Raw genomic sequence first — 11817 nt, forward strand, 5'->3', positions numbered from 1 at the left:
TTAACTGTTTTGCAGTGCTTAGATTTATTTGTTATAAATAACTGTAGCTCTCACACACTCAGATGCGTGGGGAACCGTGAATGCTTTGTCTAGAATTTACTTTTCCTGATAATCTTAGCGTAGCAGCTGCGGGCACTCCTGGGAGTCTTCCTGTGTCCAGCCTACTGCTGGGTGCAGTCAAGGCCCCTGGGAGTGAACGTGGCAGATAGTTATTAGAGGCTTGCACGCCCCTGTGAGGGCAGAACTCACTCTGGTACTCTGTTGACTGCGTGACTTCTCCTGCTCTACAGTATAATAAAAGAGACCAAAACGAACTCACTGGCTGATGCCCTTTATTAAATGAAATTGCCATAACAGTCCTCAGCCTTTTTTGTGTAATTTTGGTGTTGTTTGACTTTCCTGCAGTGATGAAGTACAAAATCGTTCATTATTCTAATGGGTATAATGACTACATCACATTGTGTGTTCTGTATTCTACCAGAAAAAAAATATATAATATTAAGTCAAAAACACAACAGATTTTATTGTGAAATCACTTATTTTGGAACACATATCTACTTTCCTTCTGGCACCCGACTTGCTTGTGTTTAGATTGACGTGGCAGGGCTTTGGCACCCAGAAAAATAGGATCCCTGCGGAAAGTTTCCAGAGCATTGCATGGGCTCCGGAGCGGTGCTGGAGTCGGACTGCAGCCACACGGTGGCTGGTGTGAGCAACAGCAATGGTTTTAATGACTACTGACTAGTTGCGGTGTCCAGACCGGAACCGGACTGGACACGCACCACAACCAGTGTGAGCCTGGCCTTAAACTGATCTGACGCAGAAACCATACAGTAATAGAGACTGCAGCTGTGTGCGTTTTTGACTCCTGATGGATTTCTTGCAGATGATGTCATGTAAGCTGTGCTTCTGAATGATGGAGGGAGCCCCAGTCACTGTCTTTGTCACTGTCCAGAAGATTTACTACCCTTTACTGTGCATCATGGGTATTCCAGGTCTGTATTATCATTCAACTTCTCATGCTTCTGTATGTCTTTATCCATTTTTAAATGTTAAGTGTGTGTACCAGGTCGGTGCTTATAGGGACCTGATGCTCAAATTGTTTTGTGAGCTGTCAGTTAGCTTTCTTTACAGCATCTGGATGAAACTTGCCCTTCTGGTTATGCAATGGAATGGAAAAATAATGAACTTAAGTACATATTTTATATAGAGCAGTAATTGTCTTTTTGTTTGTTTCTATTTTTCTACTCTAAGCACAATAAGTCTTCGGGTTTGGAAGAGAGCTTGTATAGTGCCAGTATCTGCTAAACTAATCTATGATAAACTTTACAAAGGTGAAGATCTCATCGAGACGTGCTTTAGTGAAGGTTAAATCAATAAGTGAAGTGAAAGTCATTTATGCTCAACATCAGGGGTCACCAATCTAAAGGCCAATTCATACTCCACGTAAAGTCGAAGAACGTTTGCTTGCTCGGGGTGTGCATAATCCCCACTTCAGGTCATATTTTAAATATTAAATCAATGTGAGTAGCTTATCCCATTTTGGGGTGACAGTAGTTCAGTTGGTAGAGCAGGTTGTCTTATAACCTGAAGGTTGGCGGTTTGATTACCGATCCTGCAGGCATAAAACTGTTGTTGTGTCCTTGGGCAAGACACTTCACCCACCTTGCTTAAAGCGATACTTCAACATTTTGGCAAATTGGCCCATCTAGGGCAATTCGGTAGTCATTTAGAACAGCATACTTACTTTTTTTGTGAGGGCGAGCTGTTGTTTATTCAGCGGTGAGTCTGAGGAGAGCTTCACGGCGGACATAATGGAAGTGGATGGTACAGTAGCTTCCCTCGTCAAACTCATCAATCCAACACAATCCAACAACCCCAAAACACACTTTGGTGGACACGTTATAATCCCCACATTCACTACGCTGTGAAATATTAATGCAAAATTACGAGATTGAGCGTTTTTTTGCGAAGATTGCTAAGACGGAACTCCTTACTAAACATGGCGTCTGGGCGTAGTGATCTCAAAAGAAAAAGTAGTTCCCAATATTTGCTTCAATGTCGTAACGCTACAATATTATTTGTTGGTGTTTCACAGCGTAGTGAATGTGCGGATTATAACGTGTCCACCAAAGTGTGTTTTGGGGTTGTTGGATTGTGTATTTGATGAGTTTGACGAGGGGAAGCAACTGTACCGTCCACTTCCATTATGTCCGCCATGAAGCTCTCCTCAGACGCACCGCTGAATAAACAACAGCTCGCCCTCACAAAAAAAGTAAGTATGCTGTTCTAAATGACTACCGAATTGCCCTAGATGGGCCAATTTGCCAAAATGTTGAAGTATCGCTTTAAGTATGAAAGTTGTGAGAGTGAAGATGTGTGGCGTGCAGTGCGTGGAGGAATGCGCGGAGCACGTTCAAATACACTGCACAGACATTATGGTGTGCATGTTTTAGTTTTTTGAATATTTATTTTATTTGGAGCCTTAAAGGTGCATTAAGGAGTTTTTCAACTTTTAAAATACTTATTTTCTACCATAAATATGTTCCACATTCTTAATGATGTGTACAATGTGCCCTGACATATTCATTGCATGTACCGCTAACAGCGCTAAATTGTCATTTGAAAGTTGCAGTGCTGGTCTGGCACCAGAATTTTTTGGGGGAGAATTTGAGAGGATGTGATGTAATGCGTGCTCTGGCTGGCCGGATTTAGGTTTCGTTTTGTCCGCCATTACTCCGTCAGATGCTTAACGAGCAACAAATGGGCAGGATCTTCCAGAAAGTAAGAAAAGACTGGCTTCTAGCACTGCCACAACTCCAGCACAGACTCCACCAGGTTAAAGAAACTTAAATTTTACTCGAGCACTACTAAAAGAGTGAGGAAGGAGTTCCCCTCTTCCATGCACGCGAGCCACAGGCACGAGTGTTTCACTAAGCTGCATTACGCCCAAGGCCTGCAGGGGGCGCTGTTTCGCATAAAACGTGCAAACTCCTTAATGCACCTTTAAATAAAAAAACACATCACGTGTTAAATATATATAATCTAAGGCTGTGACTTTAATGCGTTAGTTACGATTAATTAATTACAGAAATTTTAACGCGATAAAAAAAATTATCGCAAATTGTCGCGGAACGTTTGTCACCGGATGAGTTTCACCCGGACATGTTTCGCTGTGACACAACAACGAAACAGCTCCCGACTTGGTGACTTTCTCGTTAAATCTGGCGACTTTCCAAAGCCTCCTGGCAACTTTTTTTGTCAAAAGCGACTAGCAACAAATTTAGCGACTTTTTCTGGAGCTCTGGAGACGTGACAGGACGTCTCGCTCTGCAGCTGCTGTCCTCAATGACCTGCGGTGCTGCGTGAGCCCCTCCCCCGTCCCAAAGCACTCACAGGCGGTCAGTCTCAGCAGCGCCCCCTGCTGCAGGCAGAGCAGAGAGCAGACCCACACCACTCCTCCACACTTCAAATGAATCGCGCTGCGCAAATACGCCGCTGCTCACTTGCTGACAAACCAAGAATCAACAGAAGAAAATTCATTTGTAGTTCTAAACATATTTAGGGTGTTTTTTTTAACCCACATTTTGCTTCTCCCATGACGTTATTCCTCTCTCCTACAGCGTCCATTACAATTACATGCAAATTGCAAATTAGGTAACGACCTCATCTAGCGACTTCTGGCGACTTTTAGGACAGCCAATAGTGACTTTCCTTACTGGGGAGCTGGCAACACTGCTCCCGACGACAGCACAGTACTTGGTCTCGTGCACAGAAAATGTAGATTTAAAAAGCCAGCGGATGGCAGCGTGGATAAAACCACAGCTGGATGCACATTGTGCAGCAAAGAATTTGCATCCCATCGCAGCACATCGAGCCTGCTGTATCATCTGAATGCTAAGCATGTCGCAGCAGCGGCCAACAGGCAAGCCTCGCATACAGCTAGAGTGGAAGAGGACGTCACTCCGACTACTTCAAGGACCCTCGCCCAGCCCAACAAAAGTTGCACTAATCAATGTGTATTGGTTTATTTGTCTTGGTTAAATTCCTCCTTCCTTGCTGAAAAAATGAACAGTGTTTTGTTGCTTAAGCTTATGTATCACTATATTGATTCACTATACCAAAACCCATTAGAAAAAGAAAGGTTCTCACTGATCTCGGGTCAAATATCGATATGCGATTAATTGAGATTAATTAATTACAAAGGCCCTAATTAATTAGATTAATTCTTTAATCGAGTCCCACCCCTGATATAATCATGTCGTTTTTTTGTTAATGCAATACAGGAAAAAAAGGACATATTTCAGACAAAGTTAGAAACTGCGATTATTTGTGATTAATCATGATTAATTTGTAAGCTGTGATTAGTCTGATTAAAAATTTTAATCATTTTACAGCCCTGATGTGTACATAACTAAAAGAGGCACTTCTCCTTTCAACATTAAGTAATTCATAAAAAAAAAAAAAAAACAAATTTACAAATGTAAATTCATAAATGGATTTAATCATGACAGTATTAACAACTACATAGTCAAGAGTGCCTTTATGAGTGATTGTTGTGAAAACCGGTAAGTTTTCGCACAGGACGAGGGTGCCACTTTCTTCTGCCTGAAGGAGCTGTGTGAACAGAATGACATATGTTAGCACACAACCCCCAGCAGACAAACGTTCTTCAGTCTCACATGGAGTATGAATTTGTCATTATTCCTGGAGAGTCCTCTGTGGCAGCACGGTGGCTGAGTGGTTAGCGCTCTTGCCTCCCAGGTTCAATCCCCGGACCGTGCGGGCCTTTCTGTGTGGAGTTTGCATGTTCCTCCCCGTGTCTGGATGGGTTTCCTCCGGGATCTCTGGTTTCCCCCGTCAACCGATAACATGCACCATAGGTCAATCCTCCAGTCAGGTGATTCTGACCATTAACCTGCCTCCACATCTGGAGACGGGTCCCCGGGCGCTCCCCGCAGCCCACTGCTCCATACGGAATGCTTCAGTGGCATCGATGGATGGGTTAAATGCAGAGAACAAAATTTCGTTGTACATTCACTGTATAATGACCAATAAAGTACCTTACCTTACCTCTTCTGCATATCTGACATGCTTCAACACCTGCACCTAAAATTTTGCAAGCAAATGCAAGCTGGCCTCATTCCACAGCATTAGGTGTCCAATCCGCTCCACCATCCACAGCAAAGATGTTGCTATTTTAATCAATCATCATCACAACACATCCTCTGCTCCGCTACTGGCCCGCTGCACAACTCCATTATGATTAAAATATGGATCAAATCCATTTTCTGATCCATCAAAGTGCTGTTGGATCAACTTCCACAGATGAAATTGTACCAAACAGGAAAAAGAATGCTGGACACAGGCAGATTTTAGAAATAATATCGAGTATATGTCTAAAAAGTTTAACTACATTTCAAGACTTTTAATTGGTAGTGAAATAAAAGTTTAGTATGTAATGTGTAATGTGCTTATTGCATCAAGTAGTTTGTATAATAATACTGAATAAACTATTTTCAAGCTCTTCTCTATGAATATTTGCACACCCCATATTCAGAGATTTTGTTTTATTCTGAATGACCCTCAAAGGGCTCATATTAACTTCATCGACACTCACAAGCCCAACAATGAACAATGAGACCCTCGTTTTATAAGCTGAAAGCCAAAAAAATCTTTTTCATCCTTTCAACCAAGACCCCAACATAGAGGAGAAAGTCTGGGTAGACATAGCATGAGTTTTACAGGATGGTGAGTTAAATTCCCTTACATACTTGTGATGAGTGTTTGATACTTTACCGGCTCGTGGTACTTTGGCATTACACTATTAAGTTGCTCTACCAAACTTTGATTTAGGTAATAAGAGGCAAACCCATTACAAAAACATTGCCTTAAAGCTCATGTCCGGCGTTTTGAGAGAGAGAGTTTTTTCTAATCCAACGTCTCAAGGTTCCGCCCTCCGTCTGCTTTGATGAGCGACCAAGCCACGCCCCTTTAATAATGCACACGCATTATGTGTCGGGTGAAAATGAGAGCCTCTGAGTCCTAAAGCATCATAAATGTTTAGCTGTTTACGGTGGATGTCCAGCAGACAATGGATATATCCGAGGTAAGCGCGGCGGCTCTTGTGTTGCTAACTCACCTCTGCCTGGGCGAGCGGCCGTGCTCTCTGGCTGCGTGCACATGTTGATTGACGGCACGACAAGGCGGAAGCTCGAAATCTATTGGCTGACGCTGACCGGCGCTTTTTCGGATAACATGGGGGTCTATGAGACGAAGGCGGGGCTCATAAATACATTTTTATATTGCTTTATGCTAATATTATATTATAGTATCGAACCAGACTGACACATTGAAGCTCTGTTGAAAAATGATACTTAGGCCCAATCCCAATTCTCTGCTTAATCCTCACTCCTCAACCTTGATCCTCAATCTCAAATTAAGTGCCTCCTAAAAACAAGTGTTAAGGAATGTAATGTCACTTGGAAATGGGACGGCCCTTAAAGACAGTTACGTCCTTGGACCACAGGGGGCAGCACTGCGCAAGAGGGTAGAAGAAAGCCAGAAGTGCAGTGTTTCCTGCAGGAAAAAAGTTTGGTCAGGGGGGAGCGCGCGCAGCGGGGAGTTTTTGGACCGTCAGGAGGGGGCTAGCGGCGAGCGCGACGCTTCTTTGGACCGTCTGAAGGAGAGAGAGAGAGCGCACACACGTGGAGCGCTGTTTTTTTTGTTTTTGTTTTTTTTCCCCCCCTCTCCGTTGTCAACGCGCTGCAGAATTTAGCGCGGTGGTGGTGGTGGTGGTGGTGGTGGTGGTGAGGGGGGGGGGGGGGGGGGGCTGGCAGCAGTAATAATTTTGGTCAATGATCCATAACAACGCTCTTTATAACTGTAAGTACTGCGCCCTGCATTAGAAATGTTTAACATTTTGCATGTGTGACCTTGTTAATAAATGCATTCAAATTAATTTTCTTGATTTCTTTCTAACAGCCTTTGTAAATATTATCTGTGATAGAAACTTAATACAATTACTCCCAAAGTAATATACAAAATGTTTTATTAATAAAATAACAGCAAAACGAACTATTTAACAAGCGTTCTGGGTCATCCTTACCTCCAAGGTAGGTCTAGTAGAATCTCAAAATTAAGGGAGATAACGCTCCTTAGCCTCGCTCCTTTCCTCAACTTGTTTAGGAATGGGACAACACTTAACTTCACGGGAGTGCGCTTTTTGAGGAATGAGGAGTAAGATGGAGGATTAAGCAGAGAATTGGGATTCGCCCATACATTGGAAACGAACGGAAACTCCGGACACGAGCTTTAATCGAGTTGTCTGTTAAATCTTGCGCATGCTCTTCTCGGGGCTCGCATACAAGTCAGAGCTGGTCTGGAGTGGAGCAGAGCGGACACGCATGCTGTGGAATAAGGCCATAATAAGCTTCATTCCCATCAGGTGTACCTGGACAGACAAGGACAGGTGCTCTCCAGGACCAGAGTTGGTGACTTCTGCTCTACACACACGAGAACATTTGCTTCAATTGCCTTTACACTTTAATGCATCCAATGTCTCAGAATGAGTATTTATTACTAAGTCCACCAGAGGGCTCTGCTTTAAATGAACAAATTGGTCATGTACTGAGATTTGTTATTGTTAAATAGAAAAAGAAGTAAGTCATTAGTAGTCAGGTTTCCATCCCCATGTTTTGAAATTTTTGAACGAATTTACTGAAAATGCGTATCAAGAAAACGTGACCTCATGCCTGTTTCATTTATTATTTTGCAAGGAGAGTGCGTCATGAGATGACATCATCAGAGAGTGTCTCTCTGCCAAAAAACAAAAACACTCATATAGTAATGGTTGCTTTTTTTTATTAACTCCTGAAAAAATTCAGCATTTTTGTCCCCCCAAACATATCTGACTTTATCCTCTGCCACCATTTATTTGTGTCCACAGCGTATTCGAGACTGTCCTCCACTATAAAACGACCACAGTGGTCGTTAATTTATGCCTCAAATTGGGTACGTTTCAAGCACTTCCAAGTGACCATGTAAATAATGTCACAGACACCACTGACGGAGGGAGGTTCTTTTTTTTTGTCTTTTAGCGCCTTCAGTATAACCAATGATTCCACCGGACACGACGCAAATTTTTTGCGCGATGAGATTACATACAATGACACAATTGTTACTCAATCTTGAGCGGCGGGTGGCGGACGGCAACCGATGATGCGACAGCCGGCGGCGAGCGTTTACAGCGAAAAAATCGCGCCTGCCACTCGACGATCGTCCACCGCTCGTCGCTCGAGTTGAAATAATTGAACTTTTCAAGCGAATTGGCGCCAGGACAGCCTATCAGCGTGGAAGTCTTCATGGATGTGCTGACGTAGGGCATACAGGACTCCGACTATGCAAAGCAGTTGGCGTGATGCCAAGACGAGCGGCATGCGGCGTGCGTAATTTCACTTGTTCACCGCTTCTGGTGGAAACACAGCATCAGCCTGAAGCAGCGCTGGAACCGGCCGTCGTCCGGGCGCAGCTCCTGCAGAAGACGGTGGAACTCACCGAGCTCATACCGCCTCCAGCATGCATCCAGAAGCGATGCCGGCGCCTCGCCTGCAGCCGGAGCTGACTTCCTCATGTCAAATACAGAGCAGCACGGTGGCAGTCGGCGCCATCTCAATCTCAATCTTTATTTGTAAAAGCACATATTCATAAAAACAACGCCAAGTGCAGAACAGTAAAAACAGTCATTAAAAACAAAAAAGAGCAAAAACCGCACCATCGATCAGCATGCACAGAGGGAGAGAGAGAGAGAGAGAGAGAGTCAGAGAGAGCTGGGTGCACACAGAACTGTGGGACAAACTTCAGAAGAATCCTGCCCGCTGCTGCTGTTCAGGAGACGTGATAAGGAGGGCTGTGATGTTTCTGCAGGATGTTTTGTTTTGCATATTTGTACCAGCAATAAAACTCGAGCGTCTAGCACAGCGCGGTTTTGTCGTGCGAATGAATTCCCACACCAGTGATGACACACGCGCGTTTAGCGCGGCGTGATGTCATTTGTCGTGCGAATGCTGTCGCGTTAAATGCGTCCGGTGGAAACACGGCTAATAGTTACATTTGACCACAAATACAATTTTCTGCATTGAATGACTTCAGTTTGATTTTCGAAAACAGAACAAAATCTTGTGTTCAAGGGGAATAAGGGAATAAAGGTTCATTTGAAATGTCTCAAGGTGTCCCACAGACACTTTTTAAAACTGTCTAATATAACACTGCCCCATCCATGGTATTGTCTGTGTCCATTTGCTTTCACCAAATATGGATATACCTAACATGGAGTATAAACAAGCCTCTCAGCTGCTTTGTGCTGTTTCTGTAATGATTCTTCCTGTTTCTTCCTCCAGCAAACCTCTTCACATTTTACATGATCTGTTTCCGTAAAAGCGGAATGTCCACCACAGCCACCATTTACCTGAGCTCTCTAGCCATCGTGGACACTTTCTACATCGTGTGGGTTATCCTCATCGACCTAACACTCACCTTCTGGATGCAACAGCCCTTCTGGCACTCTCACCCCTGGTGTGCTATCCTCGGTTTCCTGCAGTACGGATCTCTCTATAGCTCCTCCTGGATTGTTGTGGTCTTCACCATTGAGCGCTACCTGGTCCTCCGCAGCACTGCGGCCAAACAGCATTTCTCCCAGGTCGGGGTCACCAAGCTGACATGCATGGCTATAGTGCTGGTGTCCCACCTGGTGTCTGTGCCCCTGGGGTGGATCAACGTGGTCATACCAGTGAACTTCACAGTACAAGGAGAGAATGTGACACTGCCCCGATGTCGATACCGTGAGCAGTACTATGCCACTGCTATTGTGTGGATAACTACCTTCCTGTCAGGGGGAATCCCCATTTTATTGGTCATCATCTTTAACTTCATGATCGGTTGCCATCTCTGCCATGTAAGCAACCTCTTTACGAAGGAGGAGCGGCACTTCATTCAAGGCAGGAGCACCAGGTCCTTACTGAGGAGGACCATCCTGCTGCTCGGGACTGTCTCCGTGGCTTTTGTTGTCCTCAGTCTCCCACGCTTTGTTACTTACTGCATCCTGAGGACTGTGCACAACAACAACAGCTTCAATAGGAATGACTACAGCATTCTCATCAATGTGGCTGGAGATGTGGCAAACATGCTGCAAAATCTGAACTCCACCACCAACTTCCTGCTGTACTGTATGGTCAGCCGCTGCTTCAGAAGGGAGCTGGTTCACCTGCTGACCTGTGGAGCCAAAGCACTGGACCTGGGCTCTGCTTTCACCCACACCACCATTAAAGTCTTCTCTGTTATAACTCATAAAGATTCCCCACCTGTAACTGTGATGCTAACCAATCTCAAACAGATCCAAGAGCCAAGAGTTTCTGAATACAGGCACAGAACAGACTTCCAACAGATATAGACTAAGTTTTTAAGACTGAGAGGCCATGAAGCTATACTTAACTTTTCTTAGTAGGGATTGACCTGAACCTCATGAAGGGTAATAGAACATGGAGGAGTCCGTAAGTGAACCTTTGCCTAAATTATTGTTCTGCATTTTGATGCGTTTGGTTTAATAATCCTCAAAGAGGAATTTTAGAATCAGAAACTTATATATCAGTTGGTGTAGTGGGTTGTCTTACTGGTTTGACCCATTTACCAATTTCCGTCCCGTCAATAATTCTGGACCATATCTATGTTTGAGCTAGACACTAAGCCACAAACTGCTTCTGTCCGTCTGTCCATCCGTCCATCCCTGGTCTGTATGTGTGTGTTTCAAAGTCATCTTATTCAGTAAGGTGTAATTGTGACTAATACTGTGAAAGAGACCTGCTAAATCAGTGAAAGCAATAACACCTACATAAACAATATAACCAGCTGCACCTGCATGGTCATCTGCTACCAAAATGGTTCTGGTTCACTGAGGCCCATTTTACACTTGTTGCAGAACGATCCAGAATGGATCCGGAGAGGAACCATTGCGTCATGCACAGTAGCTACAAGCTACAAAGGCCAATCACTTTTGGGGGGGGGGGGGGGGGGGGGGGCGTATATTATGTGTTTTTTAGCACTTTAGTATCAGTCACTCAAGCAACAGCTTTGCCCAAAGTTGGATGATGAAAGCTGCATGTGTCAAAAACAACTGAAAATCAAGTGTTCCTCTGCGTCAGGCTGCCTCATACCACTGGAAATGAGTCCCTGTCTCTTTAAGAATCTCCTCAGCTTAGTGACACGCCCCTCTCAGAGCGCCATGGCATTCTCTGAGAGTGGAGAGGGGCGGGGGAGAGCGAGCTGTGCAGGACGAGCTGCGCAGACTAGTCAGAGCTGGGGCGGAGCTGTGCATTATGGGTGGAGTTGTGCATTATGGGCGGAGCTGTGCATTATGGGTGGAGTTGTGCATTATGGGCGGAGCTGTGCAGCACCGAGCGTTTCAGCGCTCAACATGTCTGCCCGGGGGAGATTCAGGGATTGCTCAAATATGCATGAATAGTTTAGCAAACAACTCCATGCATCTTTTTAATGAGGAAATGACACTATATAGCATTATACAAAGCTCAAAAAACTGGATTTTGCATAATACCCCTCCTTTCTTATCATCACTGCTACTATCACAAGTTGATTGCTCAAATGTTCTCTCAGTGAAACTTAAGTTTCTTTACAGTTATTTTTGGAATGTCTACATTAAATTAGGCTTAGTTTGCTTGAGTGAAATGAAACTGTTGTGAGTCCTTGAAAAATATTTTTTGTTCACTTTCAACCAAAGCAGAAGGGCAAAAGCTTGTTTGACCTTGA

At 44.2% G+C, this 11817-nt stretch overlaps 1 protein-coding gene across 1 annotated transcript; it reads left to right on the forward strand.

Annotated features, from left to right (window-relative positions):
- The first annotated feature begins 916 nt into the window (after nucleotides 1-916).
- Nucleotides 917-10447, forward strand: LOC115401528 (probable G-protein coupled receptor 139). The gene is made up of 2 exons (XM_030109775.1): nucleotides 917-995; nucleotides 9399-10447. Exons 1-2 carry the CDS (start codon nucleotides 917-919, stop codon nucleotides 10445-10447), a joined length of 1128 nt encoding a protein of 375 aa, XP_029965635.1.
- The last annotated feature ends 1370 nt before the right edge of the window (nucleotides 10448-11817 follow it).

Source organism: Salarias fasciatus, chromosome 15, assembly GCF_902148845.1.
Source record: "Salarias fasciatus chromosome 15, fSalaFa1.1, whole genome shotgun sequence".
NCBI classification, from domain to species: domain Eukaryota; kingdom Metazoa; phylum Chordata; class Actinopteri; order Blenniiformes; family Blenniidae; genus Salarias; species Salarias fasciatus.

Coding starts and splice junctions, on each gene's coding strand:
- LOC115401528 (XM_030109775.1), top strand. CDS start 917: ATGGAGGGAGCCCCAGTCACTGTCTTTGTCACTGTCCAGAAGATTTAC. Junction 996..9,398: donor GTGCATCATGGGTATTCCAG/GTCTGTATTATC, acceptor TTCTTCCTCCAG/CAAACCTCTTCACATTTTAC.